General features: G+C 44.0%; 1 protein-coding gene across 1 annotated transcript in view; it reads left to right on the top strand.

The window, feature by feature from the left end:
- The first annotated feature begins 1,549 nt into the window (after positions 1-1,549).
- Parp4 (poly(ADP-ribose) polymerase family member 4) overlaps positions 1,550-20,663 on the top strand; it is a 108,456-nt gene continuing 89,342 nt past the window's right edge. Inside the window, exons 1-8 of the mRNA XM_042685458.1 lie at positions 1,550-1,671; positions 6,961-7,093; positions 11,152-11,353; positions 12,483-12,546; positions 15,338-15,413; positions 16,481-16,594; positions 17,400-17,549; positions 19,589-19,726. Coding sequence (XP_042541392.1) covers positions 6,962-7,093; positions 11,152-11,353; positions 12,483-12,546; positions 15,338-15,413; positions 16,481-16,594; positions 17,400-17,549; positions 19,589-19,726 — 876 coding nt within the window. The 5' untranslated portion in view covers positions 1,550-1,671; position 6,961. The remainder of the gene's footprint in view (positions 1,672-6,960; positions 7,094-11,151; positions 11,354-12,482; positions 12,547-15,337; positions 15,414-16,480; positions 16,595-17,399; positions 17,550-19,588; positions 19,727-20,663) is intronic.

Here is a 20,663-nt window from a genome sequence, read left to right as displayed (position 1 = left end):
GAGACTCTCATCTCCAATAAATCACTTACAAAACTGGAAGTGGTGCTGTGGCTCAAGTGGTAGAGGGCTAGCCTTGAGCTGAAGAGCTGAGGGACAGCGCCCAGGCCCAGAGTTCAAGCCCCACAGCTGACCAAAAAAAAGAATCAAATCCCAGACCACTTTGTATATCACTATGCCTTCTAGTGTGTGTGTGTGTGTGTGTGTGTGTGTGTGTGTGTGTGTGTGTGTGTGTGTGTGTGTTAAAGTACAACTCCCTTCAGCATGCCCTGTAGGAAAGTTCTGCTAGCTCAACTTGTTTACATGGGGATGTCTTAATTTCTCCATTATGTTTGGAGGATAATTTTGTTTTTGCCTCTCTTCACTCCCCTTCCTTTCCTTCCCTTTTTCCCCACCCCTCTCTGTCTCCCTCCCTTTCTCACTCCCTTAATTAGGATTTCTGGAGAGTAATAGACTCAGACTTTCTTATTGTGCCAAAACACTTATATAACCTTGTCCAAAAGGTTGTATGGCAAAATTGGCACTCAGGTAATAAATGATGACACCAGGATTCCATCCCCTACCTTTTACTCTCTATTCTATCCCTTCTACATGCATTTTAGGCAACTGATTCCTGCATTCCTGGAAACTGGACCATTGTTATTCATCTTTCCATCTGTAACTCAGATCTGTAACTCCAGTCCTTATCTTTTTTCTTTTTTTTCTTTTGCCAGTCCTGGGGCTTGAACTCAGGGCCTGGTCACTGACCCTGAGCTTCTTTTGCTCAAGACTAGCACTCTATCACTCAAGCCACAGCACCTCTTCCAGCTTTTTCTGTTTATGTGGTACTGAGGAATAGAACCCAGGACTTGATGCATGCTAGGCAAGCACTCTATCACTAAGCCTCATTCCCAGCTATTAATTTGTGTGTGTGTGTGTGTGTGTGTGTGTGTGTGTGTGTGTGCTGGGGACTGAACTCAGAGCATGGGCACTGTTCCTTAGCTCTTTTGCTCAAGGTGGCACTCTAATATTTGAGCCACACCTCCACTTCCAGCTTTTTGGTGGTTAATTGACAATAAAATCTCATGAACTTTCCTGCCTGGGCTGGCTTCTTGAGTAATTAGGATTACAAGCTGAGCAACCATCCATTCCTGACCTCCAGCACCTAACTTTTGAATTTCTCCAAGTATTTACAATGATATGAATTTCAAACTCTGGAAGCATTAAACTTGATCTTCATTTTCTTTCTTTTGGCAGTGCTCGGGATTGAACTCAAGCCCCTGGCATGCCAGGCACCGGATTGCCTCACTAGCCCTAAATTAATTTCCTCCTGATGCCCTGTCTCACTACTTCCCGTCCTTGGAAATTCTCTCCCCCTACCCGTTTCCACCCCCATTTCTCACTTAGATATCAGTACCATTTAACAACTCTAAATGAACTTGTATTCCTATGGTAAAGTTTGCAAGGTGAAACTGAAAGCCCGGCAGGCCCGCCTCGGGCCTGACCCTGCCACTAGGTGGCGCTCGGGGACGGGGCGGGAAGCGGGTGGCTGCGCAGGCGCTGCCGGCCACGCCCGAGGTCAGGGACCCCGGCTTCCTAGAACTTGGAATCCTGAGGCACTTGGAGCTGCGAGGCCGGGGAGCGGAGACGCTTGGCCAGCGGGGCTCCCGAGCGCCTGGCGAGGTCTTCCGGCAGGTGTGTGGGCGCGGAGGGTGGCCGGCGGGTCCCAGCCCAGTCCGGGCAAGGGTCGGGTGGTCCAGGCTGGGATGTGGTTGGCCGCGGTGGTGGCGCTCTGAGGCCGCGGGGCGGGGCGGAGGCGCCCGGCTGTCCTCCGGGTCGTCGCGGCGGGCGGTGGCCGCGGTGCGTGCGTCTGGGCCTGGTGACCAGACGGACCCTGGAGGCTGGGAAAGGAGCGCTCACTGGAGCCGCGATCGGGGCGTCGCGTCGTGTGTGTGTGTGTGCGTGTGTGTGTGCAGAACGGGCCAGATCTGTGCAGAGAGTACGCGGGTTTGCTAAGTGATCAGGACTTCCTGAGTGGGAACAAGGTGCTGCAGGCGTGAGGCCCCGAATGGACCCTGTCCAGGAACCGCTGGCCACACGCAACCTTGGCTAGAGTGCCCGTGCTCCGCGACCAGAGACAAGACACGAGCATAAAAGTGGAAGAGTAACTTGTTTACAGTGTGGGCTGGAACCGGGAAGACAGAGTTTTAAAGTTTGTCTCTGCCTTGCTCATAGCAGTGTGACAGTGGGGCGGGGGAACAAAAGCCAGGAAATAGGTAGATTTAGACTTGGTTGAGGGCTCACTTTAGGGAACTGTGATGAATCTTTACTTGAGGGACTGGGATGGGGGGGAAGAGGGGAAGGAGGAGGGACGGGAAAGGGGAGGGTGTTGTCGTTTAATTTTTGTGTAGTTGCAAGAACTCAGGACCTGAGCCCTGTCTCTTAGCTTTTTTGCTCAGGACTAGCTCTGCTACCAGTTGAGCCATACCCTCTCCCCCCCCCCCCCACTTCTGGCTTTTTGCTGGTTAATTGGAGATAAGAATCTTAACAGATGTTTCTGCTGGAGCTGGTTTCGAACTTATATAGTCAGATTTCAGGGGGTGAGCCGCCACCTGGTGCTCGGCTTTAATGCATGTATTTGCTTTGAACTTGAGACTCTCCTAGCTTGGAATGTCAGGGTGGTCATTTCCATTTCCCAGCAGCTATTTCTTGAAGGAATCTGAATATTTAGGGCTCCCAAATCAGAACCCACAGTTCAATAAAATAATTACTACAGAGAATACTGAATGTTTCAACCCAAAATCATATGGGTAAACTCCCCTTCCTTTTCTCTTCTGGGCTGCTAAGTGACAGTGTGCTAGAAGCTGTATTATTAAGGGAGAAAGTTGCAGATACTTTCATTACAGTTGACTCCATCTTTATTACCTATTTGTTTGTTTATTTATTTATTTATTCATGTGCTGGTATGAGGGCTTGAACTCAGGGCCTCCCCCTCTTGCTTGGCTTTTTTGCTTAAGCCTGATGCTCTACACACACCTCCACTTCCAACTCCATCTTTTTACTCAGTAAGCATTTCTTAGGTTCTATGTTCTGAGGTGCAAGATGCCAGGTATGGAACCAAAGTAGTACCTTATGGGATGGAGGACTGGCTCAGACATATAGCAGCTGCCTACTAAGGGAGAGACTTTGAGTCTGAAACACCTCCCCCCCCTCCCCGCACATCACCAAAGTAATGCTTTGCTTTTGTAATTCCATTAGAGGAGGGCATAAATGGTGCTATTTGAGTTGTACTGTGCAAATAGTGTCAGAAGGCTTTTCTATAGTCTCAGACTTTAATCCATAACTGAAAGAGGTGGGATTTTGGGGTGTTTCAGTTTTTGTTTTCTTTTATTGGGCCAGTACTCAGGGCCTAGGTTTTTGGCTCAGCCTGGTTCTCTCCAGGGATCCACATGTCAAGTCTTGCCTTTCACCCCAGTCCAAGAGATAATATTCAGGTAAAGGCAAAATATGCACTTCAATCTACCTTACAGGTACAAACATGAGTTTTAGGTAGAACTATGGAAAGAACTGGGATGTGGGCCACCGGTGGCTCAGGCATGTAATCCTAGCTACTGAGGAGGTTGAGATCTGAGGATCATGGTTGGAAGCCAGCCCAGGCAGTAAAGTCCATGAGACTCTTATCTACATTTTAACCATCAAAAAGCTGGAAGTGGAGCTGTGGCTGAAGTGTTAGAGCGCCAGCCTTGAACACAAATACCCAAGGACAGAGCCCAGATCCTGAGCTCAAACCCCAGAAACACCCCCTCCCCCCCCCAGGGTAAGAGGAGAAAGGTATGCATAAGCAATCCTGGACTGCCTGGCCTAGTTGATCATTATGGAAGGATTTGTCTATGGGTAGCCTGAGAGATGAAGATCCCAGATCTTTGGCATCAAGAACAAAGAATTGAACCAAGACACAGACAAAAGTAAAGTGGTAAAGCAAATTGTTTAACAAAGGAAAAATCCATCGTTAGAAGAAACAGCAGGCTAGAGCTAAGCATCAGCTCTATAAGAGCAAACAGGTAGTTAAAAGTTTCAGCTTTCTAGGGATGGAGAGTTAGAGAACTCAGTAATAATAGTGGACTTAACTTAGGAAATGAAGGATAGTGACTTGGCAGGTTTTTAAAAAGGGATGTGTGCATGCGCAAGGTTTGTCATCCTATAATTTTAAGTACGCACATGCTAGGCAACCCATATGCACGAAGCCTGACTTAGAGGGTTGTTCTGAAAGGTCAGGCTAAGGACACATGTTTCCACTACCTGTGTGCCTCAGTGTAGTTAGAACTGTCCTGGATTTTTTTTCTGCCTCTGGGGAGAAGTTCTGACTAGGAATTGACCAATAATTACCCCCATGGAGGTGTGGCTACCTGTAGTATTCTGGAGGAGATAGAGCTCCAGGGTGCTTCTCAGGGTGTGACTAGAAGAAGGATTGGTTTAAATGGGTTTTTTTCCTGTAGCTAACCTGACAACGCCAGGAAATGGTGGTGGCCACCTCCCATCACTATAAGGCTATGACTGGTGAAAGGTGAAGACTGTGGCTTGGGGAGTAGCATGCACAAAGGCCAGTAAAACAAAGGCCCTGTCTGCTTCACTGGGTGTCTGAGACAGACAAATCACTATCAGCTGCTAGAGCATCAAGAAGCGGCATCCACAACCAACCCAGCCTTTCTATGAGACATCTGGCTAGGAACCACCTTGACCAAAGCTGCTTACTTTAGGGACCTTGATATGAACAACTTCACTTTTCAGAAACTGACCAACAACTAGGAGGAATTCAAACTAGCCTCTTACCATTTGTTACTGTATTGTTAGCTGCACATTTCAATTCATTTATGCTCTCCACACCCTGTCTTGCTGGGTATAGAACACAAGGCAGCTACATCTCCAGCCCTGCATACTTCTCTTACAAATAACTCTTTTCTATATTGTGAGAATAAGTGTGTGGGACAGTAAAATAAGTTGATTTTAAGTTATGTGTTCTAATACACAATTATGCATTTTACCATTTAAACACAAATTGTTTGGTTTTTTGATGTTCGTTTTGTGTGTTTGTTTTCCAGTCATGGGGCTTGTACTCTGGGCCTGTGTGCTTTTGCTCAAGGATAGCACTCTACCATTTGAGCAGCAGCTCCACTTCCGTGTTTTTGTGGTTATTTGGAAATAAGAGTCTCACAGACTTTCCCACCTGAGCAGCTTCAAACCTTGATCCTCCGATCTCAGCTTGAAATTAAGGGCCTGGACGCTGTTCTGAGCTTTTTTGCTCAAGGCTTCTCTTCCTGCTTTTTGTTGTTGTTGTTGTTGTTTTGTTGGTCATGGGGCTTGAACTCTGGGCCTGGGCTGTGTCCTTGAGCTCTTCAGCTCAAGGCTAGAGCTCTACCACTTGAGCCACAGTGCCACTTCTGGTTTTCTGGTGGTAAATTGGAGATGAGTCTCACAGACTTTCCTTCCCTGGCTGGCTTTGAACCATGCATGATCCTCTGATCTCAGTCTCTTGAATAGCAAGGATTATAGGCGTAAGCCACAGTGCCCAGCGATAAGTCTCTTTAAGTAATCAACTGTAAAACAGCCACTCGTTTCACAATTAAATAAGGTTTCTTTTTAATTCAGAATTAATGCTTCAGAGCTGGGGTATAGCTCAATGGTACAAAGGTCTTTGGTTGATCTCCACCCCTGAAAGAAAGAAAAGGAAGATGGGAGAGAAGGAAGAAAAGGAGAGAGAAGAGAAGAAAGAGGAAAAGGATAGGAGAGGGGAAGGAGAAAGGAAAAAGGAAGGCAAGGAGGAAAGATTTCTTTGTTGAGCCATACACTTAATCTGTAACTGATACCTGTCAAGTTCTATACAAAGGATTTTTGTTGTCATACTACCAGCCATAAAAGCAAATAATAATCCTAAAGCCTACACATATTCTAGAATCTAGGATAATTTTGTTAGTTAGCTTTCTGTCTGTGATGGACATTTGAGATATGTCAGCTTCAGGGAGAAAGGTGGATTTTAGTTGATGGTTTCCAGTGTTTCAGTTCATAGTTCCTTGGCCTTTGGTGGCCTAGTACATCATGACTACAGCATAGGGCAGAGGATGCCTGTTCCAGATCCCCTGTAAGAACCCACCCCCAGTTACCTACATTCCTGTCATTTGGCCTCACATCTGAAAGGTTCTACAGCCCAGAAGTGCCAGTTAGCAACCAAGCCTTCAGCTTTTGGGCCTTTGGGGGACATTTGAGACCTGAACCATCAAGCTTATTCCTGTAATCCTAGCAGGATACTGAGATCCGAGGATTGCAGTTCAAAGCCAGCCCCAGAAGATAAATCTAAGGGATTCCTATCTCCAATTAACTAACAAAAAGCCAAACTTAGAGGTGTGGCTTTCTGTGTAATATGAATGAGGCTTATGTGGAAAGGGACAGTGCCTAGGTCCCAAGTTCAGCCACTAATACTGGCACACACACACACACACACACACACACACACACACAAATAAAATTTCAACCATAACAAGTGCATTGTTTTTGCAATATAGTGTATAGATAGATATACTATACACATAATATATATAGTATATATACTATAGATATAGTTTATACTATATGTAATATAGTATATAACATATATTTTGTGATTACAATTATATAATTGTATATTGTGATTATAATTATTACTATTATATATTATATATAATTGTATAAGTCAAATCTTCCCACAATTTACATGTATAATTCTAAATTTATTGTCAGTTATTCACTGAAAAGAGATTCCCTAAAATCCATAGTTTGAAAAATGAACTATATACCTCATGGGCAGAGATGAGAGGGAAAAACTGGGAGAGAGCAAAAGAAGGAGTGACATTGCCCCACGCCAAAACATACTCATTACCTGACTTACGAAATGCTACATCATCTTTATAGTAACAAATTTTTAACCCATAACTTGAAACTTTTTTTTTTCAGGATGGCCGTGGGAATCTTTGCAAATTGTGTTTTTTGTTTGAAAATCAAATACTTACCTCGTCAACAGAAGAAAAAACTACAAACTGACATTAAGGAAAATGGCGGAAAGTTTTCCTTTTTATTGAGTCCTCAGGTATTTCCAAATTTCATAAATTACCTTATGATTAATGTAATACCTTATGGGGTATTGGTTCATGGTTATGGGGGTCATGGTTACACAAGTAAGTAAGCAGAAAAGATTGGCAACACCCACTGGAAGACGGGCAGGAAAGGCATATGAGGCCAGGCAGTCCAGCTTGGCATTTTCCCATCTGGCAGCTGCAGGATGATCACACATGCCTTGTGACTGATATTTTTGCAGCACAGCCATAGATTTATTTTTTATTTTATTTTGGTGCTAGTACTGGGGCTTGAACTGAAGGCCTAGGTACTGTCCCTTAGCTTTTTCACTCAAGGCTGGTATTCTACTACTAGCTCCATTTCTGTCTGGTTTTTTAAAATTGTTATTATAAAGGTGATGTGTATAGCAGTTACAGTTATATAAGTCAGGTAAAACGTACATTTCCTTTTGGATAATGTCACCCTATTTCTGGCTTTTTGCTGGTTAATTAAAGGTAAGAGTCTCATGGATTTTCCTGCCTGGACTGGCTTTGAATAGCAATTCTCAAATCTCAACCTTCTGAGTAGCTAGGATTACAGGTGCCACCAACATCTGGCTGCCACAGATTTAAATAGACAGAATTTCATATTGGCAAATCTATTCCAGAAGGGGGAAAAGTCACAGTGAAGAGCATTTGTAGGGTGCACTGTGATCATTTACCAGTAGTCATTCCTGGAGTGACAGGTACCAGTGTGGCTCCTGAGATCAGAGAGAAAACTTACAGTATAAATTTAACTTTTTGTGTAACCTGTCCTGTTTCTTTAAGAGTTGGGAAATGTTTCCTCTCTGTTTTGATTTGTTTTGTTGGTGCCAGTCCTGGGGCTTGAACTCAGGGTCTGGGCCCTGTCCCTGAGCTTTTTGCTTAAGTTAATACTCTACTTCTTGAGCCACAGCTCTACTTCTGGCTTTTTTAGTCAACTGGAGATAAAGGGTCTCAGCTGGGTGCTGGTGACTCACACCTGTAATCCTAGCTACCCAGGAGACCGACATCCTAGAATCACTATTCAAAGCCAGCCTGGGCAGAAAATTCTGTGACTCATCACCAAATTAACTACCAAAAAAGCCAGCAGTGGACATATGGTCCAAGAGGTAGAGCACTAGCCTTGAAGACAAAAGCTTAGGACAGCTCCCAGGCCTTGAGTTCAAGCTCCAGGACTGGCACACACACAAAAATGCCTCAGCAGCTTTCCTGCTAGAGCTGGCCTCAGATAGCAATCCTTATATCTCAGCCTCCTGAATAGCTAGGATTACAGGCATGAGTCCCCAGTGCCCAGCTCTTTCTGGTCTTCATGGTGGAGGAGGAGGTATCAGTACTGGGGCTTGAACGCAGGGCTTCAGTGATGTCCCTTAGCTTTTTGGCTCAAGGCTGGCACTCTACCACTTGAGCCACAGCTCTGCTTTCAGCTTTTTGCTGGTTAATTGGAGATAAGAATTTCCTGGACTGACTTCCGCTAGCACTTAGCTTGCTACCTTTATCTGTTGAAATTAACTATAGGCCAAAGTGTTTAGTTATAGAACTTCACAGCTGGATGCATCTTTTTTTTTTTTGGTCAGTTGTGGGGCTTGAACTCTGGGCTGTGTTGTCCCTCAGCTCTTCATCTCAAGGCGAGCGCTCTAACCTTTAAGCCACAGCACCACTTCCAGTTTTCTAGTGGTTTATTGGAGATGAGAGTCTCATGTCATGGACTTTCCTGCCCAGGCTGGCTTTGAACCATGATCCTCAGATCTCGGCCTCCTGAATAGCTAGGATTATAGACATGAGCCACCGGCACCTGGCTAGCTGGACTCATCTTAGAAACAAATCTAAATGTTGAAGTCTAAAGATTTCTGCACAAGCTGGGCACCGGTGGCTCACACCTGTAATCCTAGCTACTCAGGAGGCCGAGATCTGAGAATTGTGGTTCAAAGCCAGGAAAGTCCGTGAAACTCTTATCTCCAATAAACCACCAGAAAACCAGAAGTGGCGCTGTAGCTCAAGTGGTAGAGCACTAGCTTTGAGCTGAAGAGCTGAGGGACAGTGTCAGGTCCAGAGTTCAAGCCCCACGACCGACATAAAAAGAAAAAAAAGATTTCTGCACAATCCCAGGCCTATCCACCCTGTCCTTTGCTCTCCCCTGTATGGATGTATGTGAAGGCCAGCTCTGCTCGCCCCTCCTTGGATACATTCCTGGGACTAGCCACACTGAGCCATATCTGTCCTGGGAAGCAGTATGCTATAATGAAATGCTCCTAAGCATAAGCGCATTTGCTTCTATCACATGGCTTTCCTCACAAGCCTGCCTCACCACATCTGTGCATGGATGTACACCTAACCCGTTCTTCCTTCTTGGTTCATCCACACACAGTGTGTGTATACAGCCTTTTAGATATGTTTTACGTTTTGCTTTTTTGTGTATATAAATGTTTGAAATGTATATACCATCTATTATAAAGGAGACAGCATGCATGGTACAGTACATGCCTGTAATCCCAGTATTTAGGAAGTGGAGGCAGAAGGATTGTGAATTTGAGGCCAGTTGAGACCTCTTTTGGGACTCTGCCCCAAAAGAATATAAGAGGAAGGAGAGAGGGAAGGGAAGGAGAGAGGGAAGGGAAGGAAGAGAGGGAGGAAAGAGGGAAGAAGGAACAGAAGGAGGGAGTGAGGGAGGGAGACACTCAACATTCAGGAGTAAGCCAAGCCTGTGGATAATGTGTTGCCATCTGTTCATTTGTGTGTCATACTCCTTACAATAGATCTTGAAACACAGATGGAAGATCTAATCACAGCTGCTACTTCTGGGCAACAAACTGCGAACAATAGTGAGGAACAAGTTAGCCTATCATTATCTTGCTTTTTAGATATTGTGTAGGAGGCATATACTATTTATTCAAAACTAAATAAAATTACAGATTAACAAAATATGTAAATGAATGATGAATACCATTTGGCTCTACCTTTCCTCTTCCAGGAAATAATTGAAGATATGTACATGACAGTTTACAGCATTGTATACAGTGAAGACTCAGAAATAGATTGTAGCTAGGCACTGGTGGCATATACCTGTAATCCCAGCTAACTCAGAAGGCTGAGATCTGAGGATCCTGGCAGAAAAGCCCAGGCAGAAAAGTCCCGGAGAGGGCTGGGAAGGTGGCTCAGTGGTAGAGCGCTTGCCTTGCATGCATGAGGCCCTGGGTTCGATTCCTCAGCACCACATAAGCAAAAAGAATAAAGCCGGAAGTGGCACTGTGGCTCAAGTGGTAGAATGCTAGCCTTGAGCTGAAGAGCTGAAGGACAGCGCCCAGGCCCAGAGGTCAGGCCCCATGACCGGACCCAAAAAAAGAAAAAAGAAAAGAAAAGTCCCAGAGACTCTTCTGTCCAGTTAGCCAGCAAAAAAGCCAAAAATGGAACTGTAGCTCAGGTGGTAGAGTGCCAACCTAAGTAAAAAAGTTGAGATATAGCACCCAGACGCTGAGTTCAAGCCTCAGGAATGGCTCAAAATAAAAGTCCCATTTTGGGACTAAGGTTCAGCTCAGTAGAAGACCTCTTACTTAGCATGATCAAGGCCCTGAGTGTGATCCCTAGGATCTCAATAACTTATTTTTTTTAATTGATGTAATTTGCAAAAGTTTTCAAAAACGTAAAGAAAAATCACAGCAGGTTACCTTAAACACTTTTTTTTTTTAAAAAAAAGCCTTGTGCTTGCCAGCTAGACACTCTATTGCTGAACATGTCTTAGCCTACTTTGTCTGGTTGTTTGTTTTTGAGATCTGGTCTTGCTTGCTGCTTGGGTACATGTCTGAACTGTGAGCTGCCTGTTGGAGGCCTCCTGTGGTTTCTGGGATGACAGGCATGCACAACCCCATTCAGCTTTCCTCTGATGAGACTGAGTCTCTCAGATTCCTCTGCCTAGGCTGGCCTGGAACCACAATTCTCCCAAGCAGCTGAGACCACACGTGTGAGCCACCAAGGCCTAATTCAAAGCAAGATATAAATAACACCTACTTAAATTTTGTTTTTACTAAGACGTAATAGATTGGCTCCTTTTTCTTAGTGCACACATGTCATCGTAGACAATGTTGATACTCTGAGTCAATATCAATTGGATTCTATCCAAAAGAATAACATCCACATCGCTGGCCCAGATTTTATATGGGAATCCATCAAAGAGAGGAAACTCTTGGATATAAAGACTAACAATCTGAAAAAGCCACTGCCCATCACTCCACCTCCTCATCAAAACTCCAGCAGTTCTGGTAAGTACTTTCTAGCAAGGGATTAATGTATTATAGGTGCTAGAGTAGACATTTGGGCTTATTGAAAATACTACAGACATAGATGTATCCTAGAAATACTATAATTTTGTAGATAACGTTACGATTTCTCTATAAGAAAATTAGGGCTGGGTGCTGGGGGCTCATGCCTGTAATCCTAGCTACTCAGGAGGCTGAGATCTGAGGATCTTGGTTCAAAGCCAGCCTGGCAGGAATGTCCATGAGATTCTTATCTTCAATTAACCACCCAAAACCCCAAAGTGGTGGCACTGTGGCTCAAGTGGCAGAGCACTTGTCTTGAGCTGAAGGGCTCAAGGACAATGCCTAGGCCCAGAGTTAAAGACTCACGACTAACCCCCCCCCCCCCCAAAAAAAAAAGGAAGAAGAAGAAGAAAGAAAAATAAGATGCAAAAGTTCACAGACTCCTTTAATTTCCCTTCTCTAAACTAGAACATTCCCAGACCCTCTAGAAAAGAAAAATGCCATTTTATATGACATTTAGATATGGGTATGATGACATACCCTCTTGTTACCCTAGCATTTAGGAGGTAGAGGCAAGAAGATAAAATATTGGAGGCCATCTTGAGCAACATTGTGAAATTGTATCTCCAAACAGGTATAATAGGATGGCCAGGCACTGGTAGCTCACACCTTAGTTATTCAGGAGGTTGAGTTCTGAGGATCTCAGTTAGAAGCCACCTTAAGCAGAAAAGTCCATGAGACTCTTATCTCTAACTAACCACCAAAAAAAAGCCACAAGTGGAGCTATGGCTCAAATGGATATGCTAAATAAGAGCTCAAGGCCCTGAGTTGAAGTCCCAGCACTGGAATAAACGCACACACACACACACACACACACACACACACAATTGGGGTTGGGGCTATGGTTCAGTGGTAGAGCAGTTCTCAACAGGCCTGAGTCTCTGGATTCGATCCTCATTGCCTCCACTCCACAGACACAATTACACACTCACATTTGCACACACATAGATTTGCATGGCAGATGTTTTCCATGTGTAAGGATCTTTACAAGTTCAGTAGTTAGGTTTACAATTAATTATAATATAGCTTTGCACAGTAAACAAATAATTTTTGTTTGTTTTCATTCTAGAACTGAAAACAGATGCTGTATCACTGGACAGTGACCCTGAGAAGAAAAACACAGAAGTCACTGAGTAATCTAAATACTTTGTAAACTTTAAACACAGTATTAAAATGAGCATAGCAGTGCATATTCCCAGTATTCTTTCTGTATGGCTCAGATTGGCCTCAAATTTGGGAGTCTCAGCCTCTGCATTGTGGGGATTATATAAGCATATGCTACTACATCCGCAGTTCCATGACAACCTGGGCCATTCTGAATGATCCAGTCTCCCTTTTTGTTTTTTTTTCCTCCAGTTGTGGGGGTTGAACTCTGGGCCTGGGCGTTATCCCTCAACTCTTCAGCTCAAGGCGAGCACTCTACCACTTGAGCCACAATGCCACTTCCAGACCTAGTCTCAAAAAAAATAAATAAATAAAAAAGATGTGTGCTAGTGGTTCTCACCTGTAATCCTAGCTACTCTGGAGGCTAAGATCTGAAGACTGAATTTCTAAACCAGCCCAGGAAGACAAATCTGAGCTACTCTTATCTCCAGTTAATCAGCAAAAAGCTGGAAGTATAAATGTGGCTCAAGTGATAGGGCACTGTCCTTGAGTGAAAAAAGCCAAGAAAGAGTAAGAAGCTCTGAGTTCAAGCATCAAGACCAGCATGCACGTGTGTGTGTGTGTGTGTGTGTGTGTGCGCGCGTGTGCACACACACACACACACACACACACATATGAGTAACTATAGTATAACTACAGGGCAGATTTCTCATGATGTTAGGTAGAATGGTCTAAAATCACATTTATCTCTATTTAGCTATATTTATGACATAACTGTATCCTTTCACAAAATTTGCTTTTTCTCTAATTATGAATATACAGATTTTTAACTATAATACAATTCTGTTCAATTGAATACTTCAATCATGTGACAAGTTGTGTATCAACTACTAAAATTATGCTTTTGTTACTATTTAGTTAATATGCTTCATTTAACCATATCATTTTAACACATCACCTCATGAAATTATCCTGCCCAACTATTATAATTTCACCTTTTTTTTTTTTTTGCTGGTTGTGGGGCCTGAACTCTGGGCCTGGGCACTGTCCCTCAGCTCTTCAGTTTAAGGCTAGTGCTCTACCACTTCAGCCACAGTGCCACTTCTGGCTTTTTCTGCTTATGTGGTGCTGAGGGAATCGAACCGAGGACCTCATACATGCAAAGCAAGCACTCTACCACTGAGCCACCCTCCCAGCCCCTGGAATTTCACTTTTATACAAATGTTTATGAAATGCTGCAAAATAACTTCAGTGTGTTAAATAAAGGAAAAATAACATGTGAAGAACTTGTAAGAAATATAGATTATTTATCAAATTTAATATTGGCCAAAAGCAGGCAAATCTCAGAGACTTATCTCCAATTATCCAGCAAAAAGCCAGAAGTGGAGCTGTGCAGGTGATAGAGTGCTAGCCTTGAGTGAAAAAGCTAAGGAACAGTGCCCAGGCCCAGAGTTCAGGCCCCAGTACCAGCATAGACAGTACACAGACACAGACAGACAGACAGCAGACACACACACACACACACACACACACACACACACACACACACACACACACACACACACACACGAGACAATGGCCCAGAGAGGAATGACTCTACTGCTAAGGATCAGAGCCTAGGGCAGGTGGCAACCTATCTCTACCTCTCCTGAGCATGCACCCCCTCCCAGTACAGGTGCAAAATCCTCAGCATTCATGCTCAAGAATTATGCAGGTGATAGCTTGGTGCAGGTGGCTTATACCTATAATCCTAGATTCTCAAGAGGCTGAGATCTGGTTATTGTGGTTTGAAGCTAGCCTGAGCAGGAAAGTCTGAGACTTAGCTTCAATTAACCACCACAAAGCTGGACGTGGAGCTGTTGTTCAAGTGGTACAGCACCAGCCTTGAAAGAAAAAGCTAAGGGGCAGCACTCAGACTCTGAGTACCAACAACAACAACAAAAATTATGCAGAGGAGTTAAAAATGCTGATTACTCTTGTTTGATCATCATGCATTATATGCATGTATCAAATGATTACACTCTACTTCTTAGATATATATAATTACAAACAGTGCTGAGTACAGAGGCTTATGCCTTTGATCCCAACTATATGAAAGGCAGAAGTAAAAGAGTCACACACAAAATACGGCAGAAGGGTGAGACCCTATCTGGAAAAACAACAAAAAGACTGGCCCTGATTTTAATTCCCAGTACCTATAAACAAGTACCAGGCTAGAAAGGGTGGTATGTCTGTAATCCTAGCACTCCAGAGTTTGAGGCAGAAGGGTCATCTTGCCAGCCCAGGGAAAGTTAGCAATATTCTATCTCAAAAACAAAATAAAAACAAAAGAGCCAGGGACATAGTTCAAATGGTAGAGAGACCTTGGGTGCTGTTCCTCGTACTGGAGTCTAACTCATTTATATCATCTTTTAATCATTTCTCAAAGAGCTAAGGAGGTATTAGGTGTCAGCCTATCTCCCTCCATTTTAGTTTTACATCCCCAGTTGTAGGTCTTCTATTCTTTCCCTGAAATCAAGTGACTTGGAGTTACCTGTTGTCTTTAGCCTCCAACTGTAACCCAGAGTACTCCCTGCCCCTAGAGGATTTCTTATCCCCGGCCCCTGGCCTCATATAACACTTCCCTACACACAGACAAGCTACTGGGAGGGTCAGCCTGTCAGCTTGCTGACATTAAACTGCTCTATGTGATTTGGTATCAGCATGGTCTTCTGGGTTGGAGCTTCTATGTATTTTGCAAGAAATTAGGAGATCTATTATAAAGTTCTGTTTGGCCTAAAATGTATTTTAATGTTACTATTTTAATCATATAAATTTCAGGTTTTATGAAGAGAATATTGCAATTCCTCATTTTCCTCAAGACTTTGAAGTTGCAAAGTATAACACCTTAGACAAAGTAAGAATCCTATTTGTATTTAAAAAAAAAAATACTTAGGAGGCAGAGATGGAAAGGATCGAGGTTCCAAGCCAATCCCAGAAAAAAGTTGATGAGGCTCATCTCAACCACAAGTCAGGCAAGGTAGTGTGTATGTCTGTAATCCCAGGAGGTATAGGTAGGAAGAGCAAGGTCTCAGGGTAGACCCAGGCAAAGTTATGCTTTTGAAAAAGAACTAAAGAAGCAAAATTACTCAGTGTGACTCAGATAGTAGAACATTTGCCTAGCAAGTGAGAGGCACCGACTTTAAACTCTAATACTGAAAAAGAAGAGAGGTAAAGGAAGAAACGAAAAGAAAGGCTGAGTGCTTGTGAGTTACACCTGTAATCCTAGCTACTCAGGAGGCTAAGATCTGAGGATCACGGTTTGAAGCCATACTGGAAAGGAAAGTCTATAAGTGTCTTATGATCAGTTAAGCACCAGAAAAGCCAGAAGTGGATCTGTGGCTCAAGTGTTAGAGCACTAGGTCCTCTATTTTCAGGGACAGAACCCAGGCATTTAAAAAAAAAAAAAAAAAAGGAAGAAAGAAAGGAATGGAGGGGAGGGAGGATGGATTGTGGTGGCATAGGCCTGTAATCCTAGTTCAGGGGAGGCTGAAGGAAGAGGATCCCAAGATCAGACTAGACTATATAATGAGTTCCAGGCCAATTTACTGAGACTGTCTGAAGACTTCCCTTTTGAGAGGTCTTAACTATGTAACCCAGGCTGGCCTTGATCTTATGATCCTCTACACTCTGCCTTACTGCTGGGATTACAGGTATAGTCTTGACCTAATGATCCTCTACACTCTGCCTTACTGCTGGGATTACAGGTATACTCTACCACACCTAGGTGTTAAAGTGACTCATGAGTGCTTTTCCTGAATAATCATTTTGTGATTGTTTTGAAAAGTGACTCATATCCTAAATATCCCATGTGTTGGTTTCTACCAATCAGAAATGTTTTATGAATTACGTTTGAATTTGAGTCAGCATCTAGGGTGTGTTATGTGGCTTGTTGCAGCTTCTGAGAGCACACTCTTTTTTCAGGTGGAGCCTGATGGAGGCCAGGAAGTCGTGGTGGTGGAGCTGTGCTGCTCTCAGGATTCAGAGCACAGTCCTTTTATGATTGTTGCACACTTCCTCCTGGCAGGTGGCCTGCAGGTGAGGCTTTGTGCATTGATTCCCATGGATTTGTCCACCCCGCTTATAACCAGTGGCCTTAAAACTGCTCACAGTATAGGGCACTGGTGGCTCACACCTTGTAATCCTAGCTGCTCAGGAGGCTGAGAGCTGAGGATTGCATACAGTTTGAAGCCAACTGAGACAGAAGAGTCTGTGAGATTCTTATTTCCAATTATCCAGAAGTAGAGGTATGACTCAAGTGGTAAAACACCAGCTTGAAGTGAAAAACTAAGAGAGCACAAGGCCCTGAGTTCAAACTCTAGGACCAGCACCAAAATAAATTCCTGCCTATATTATCAAGTACATTTTATTTTTGCAAGTTCCAGAGGCACTTCGAGGCCACCAGTCTGAGGGGAGAGTGACTTATCACTGTCATTTGTAGTGTGACTTTCCATAATACTGAGCACTCCAGTTTTGGACCTGGGCTACAGCCAAAAGGATACCAGCACCCCTAACCAGGGAATAGGTTCCTGTCTTTTCTATATTGTGTGTTAGGATTATTGGCCATCACTGGGGCAAGGATTTCTAAGAATAGAAAATGCAACCTGTGAAGGCAGTCTTGAATGAGGGAGGAAGTGGAGCTCAGGCTCAAGTTGTAGAGAGACAACATTGAGGGGAAAAGCTGAAGAGCACAAAAGGCCCTGAGTAGAGGCCCCAGTACTGACACATGCACAAAAAAGAGGGAAGGAAGGAAGGAAGGAAGGAAGGAAGGAAGGAAGGAAGGAAGGAAGGAAGGAAAGGTATGTTAAGTTTCTTCAGCTTTTCTGTATTCTGTAATCCACAGACTAGAAGACAGTGCACTGTAAAGGAAACCTCTGAGGAGGCAAGTGAGTATTATGAAAGTTACATTGAAGACCTGAAGAAACAAGGATTTCTGCTCAGAGAACATTTTACCCCAGAGGCCATCCAATTAGCATCTGAAAAAGTGCAAGCAGTAAGACTGATTGACATATGTTACTTTGTGTTATTGACTGAATATTTGTACTTGGAATGTTTCTTTCCTTGTTCTTTTTTTTTTTTTGTCAGTCATGGGGCTTAAACTCTGGGCCTGACCAGCCCTTCAGCTCAGTGTCAGCGCTCTATCACTTGAGCCACAGGACCATTTCCGGTTTTCTGGTAGTTTACTGGAGACGAGTTTCACAGACTTTCCTGCCCTGGCTGACTTTGAACCATGATCCTCAGATCTCAGCCTCCTGAGTAGCTAGGATTACAGGCATAAGCCACCAGCACCTGGCTGGAATGTTTCTTTATTATGAATAAATCTCTGAGTTAAAGTTTAGAACAGAGTGAGATGGTTGGCATAGGACAAACCACAGATCTATTGCTTATGTCATCTTTAAACTCTGGGACAAATATCAAGGATCCCTCACCCTGTCTGCTCATGTTTAATGCCAGTGACAGGCCAAGTGCTGGTGAGTCATGTTTATAATACTAGCCTCTCAGTAACCTGGGATTTGAGGACCAAGGTTCAAAGCCAGCTTGAGCAGGAGAGACTTTTTTCTCCAACTAACCAGCAAAAAGTTGGAAATGGAGCTGTGGCTCAAGAACATCAACCTTGAGCAAAAAAGCTAAGGGATAGCAACCAGGTCCTGAGTTCAAGCCTCAGTACAGGCATACACACACGCGCGCACGCACACACACACACACACACACACACAAATGCCATTAATAGGCCAAAGACCTACAGGGTGAAGGAAAAGACAGAGGAAAATTAATAGGAGGAACAAGATTGGGGTGGGAGCCGGGCGCTGGTGGCTCACGCCTGTAATCCTAGCTACTCAGGAGGCTGAGATCTGAGGATCGTGGTTCAAAGCCAGCCCGGGCAGGAGAGACCGTGAGACTCTTATCTCCAATAAACCACCAGAAAACCGGAAGTGGCGCTGTAGCTCAAGTGGTAGAGCGCTCGCCTTGAGCTGAAGAGCTGAGGGACAGCCCCCAGGCCCAGAGTTCAAGCCCCACGACCGAAAAAAAAAAAAAAAAAAAAAAAGATTGGGGTGGGGACAAAACAAAGTGTCAGGAGGAAAGAGAAGCCTGGCGGAGAGGGGACTTGATTGTAAATTACCTCAAATTTGAGTCCTTTTGTGTTGCCATCACAAGGTACTTGAGTCTGAATACTTTGTAGGTGAAAAAAAGAAGTTGATTTAGCTCATGATCCTGATGTCTGGATGACAATGGAATCCTAGCAAGGCCTTCTTGGTTGTACCACATTTTTGTAAAACAGTTGTTTACCAGGGGCTCTTGCTTGTAATCCTAACTGCTCCGGAGGCTGAGACCTGAAGATTGCGGTTCAAAGCCGTCCATGGCTGGAAAGTCCCTCAGACTCTTATTTTCAATAAACTACAAAAAAAAAGAGTGAGTTCAAGCCCCAGGACTGGTTGAAGGAAGGAAGGAAGGGGTGGAAGGGAGAAAACAGTCCCTCCCTGAAGAAAAGCGTCTGTTCAAGATTCCACCATTTCAACATTGCCACACTCAGGTTCACACTTCCAGAACATGAAAGCCACTACTACTTCATAGTTCCGGGCTGAGGGTGGCGCTCCTAGATGACAAATTGTTTCTTAGTCTAGAGGTAGTAGCTCACGCCTTCAATCCAAGGTAGTCAGGAGGCTAAGATCTGAGAATTGCAATTTGAAGCCAGCCTGAGCAGGAAAGTTCATGAGACTTAATCTCTAAACAAAAATCTGGAAGTAGAGGTGCAGCTCAAGTGGTAGAGTGCTAGTCTTGAGCAACAAAAACTAAGGGATGATGTTCCAGCCCTGAGTTCAAGTTCTAGGACCGCCACATAAACAAAAAAATGATTTCTTCTCCTATTTTCTCTTTGTGGGCATGTATTAGGTTGGTTGGCTTATTTGGAGCTCAGGGCCTCATATAATACTAGGCAAGCACTCTACTATGAAGCCTCTCTGTGATACTTTTAAGCAAAGTGGATCATGATGAAACTTTCAGTTGGTGATTCTTTGTATTTTGCTACTATAGTTGCTTTTGGAGGAAGTCATCAGTTCAAACACCCTGAGCCAGGAGGTGAGCGACTTGGTGGAGGTACTTTGGGCAGAAACTCTGGGCCACTTGGAGCACACAATTCTCAGGCCAGTGAACATGATCAGCCTCAATGATGTAAGTTATGTGTTGGTTGAAACCTGATCCTCTGCTGTGTTAAGTACTAACACTCACACTTAGGTGCTGCTTGGACTGTCTGTAGTTCCTGCCGAAGAATATTGAGAGAACCAAAGTTACACAGGCTGACTTGGCTTACAGGTAAACTGATCCATAGAGTGCAAGCTTTCTGTCTAGGGCTGTCATGTGTAAGGTTGAGGTGAGGACTGTGAAACAAGCAGTCTCTGAAGCATAGTGGTCTCATGGTGATATCTCTCATGGCAGCCCCATTTCCCAGAGACTCATGTGGCCCAGGCAGAAACTGCAAGACTTTTATAATCTGCTTCAAAAATAGCTAGGATCCAGTAGCCTGTAATCCTAGGTTACGCAGGAGGCTGAGATATGAGGGTTGTAGTTGTTTTTTGTTTTTGTTTTTTTTAATTGGTTGTGGGGCTTGAACTCTGGGCCTGGGCCCTGTTCCTGTGCTCTTCAGCTCTTCAGCTCAAGGCAAGTGCCCTACCTCTTAAGCCACAGCGCCACTTCCGGTTTTTTAGTGGTTTATTGGAGATCAGAGTCTCATGGACTTTTCTGCCCAGGCTGGCTTTGAACCATGATCCTCAGATCTCAGCCTCCTGAGTAGCTAGGATTATAGGCATGAGCCATCAGCGCCCAGCTGAGGGATGCAGTTTGAAGCACCCCTGGCAGGAAAGACTATGAGACTCTTATCTTCAATTAAGCACCAAGAAACCAGAAGTGGAGCTGTAGCTGAAGTGGTAGAGTGCTAGCTTTGAGCAAAAAAGCTCAGGGACCTGAGTTCAAGCCTCATGACTGGCATCAAAAATATAGAATTATTCATATCACTATCCCAGAAGTCATTTTCCAAAGCAGGACAACAAGATTATAGGGAAGAGAGGTAGACCTCATCCCTTGATGAAAGGATTGTTTTTAAAAAAATAAT

This window comes from Dipodomys spectabilis, unplaced genomic scaffold, assembly GCF_019054845.1.
Source record: "Dipodomys spectabilis isolate Male_0828 unplaced genomic scaffold, ASM1905484v1 ptg000095l, whole genome shotgun sequence".
Lineage (NCBI taxonomy): Eukaryota > Metazoa > Chordata > Mammalia > Rodentia > Heteromyidae > Dipodomys > Dipodomys spectabilis.
Note: the sequence above shows the minus strand (reverse complement) of the source record. Positions and strands in the feature narration are given on the sequence as shown.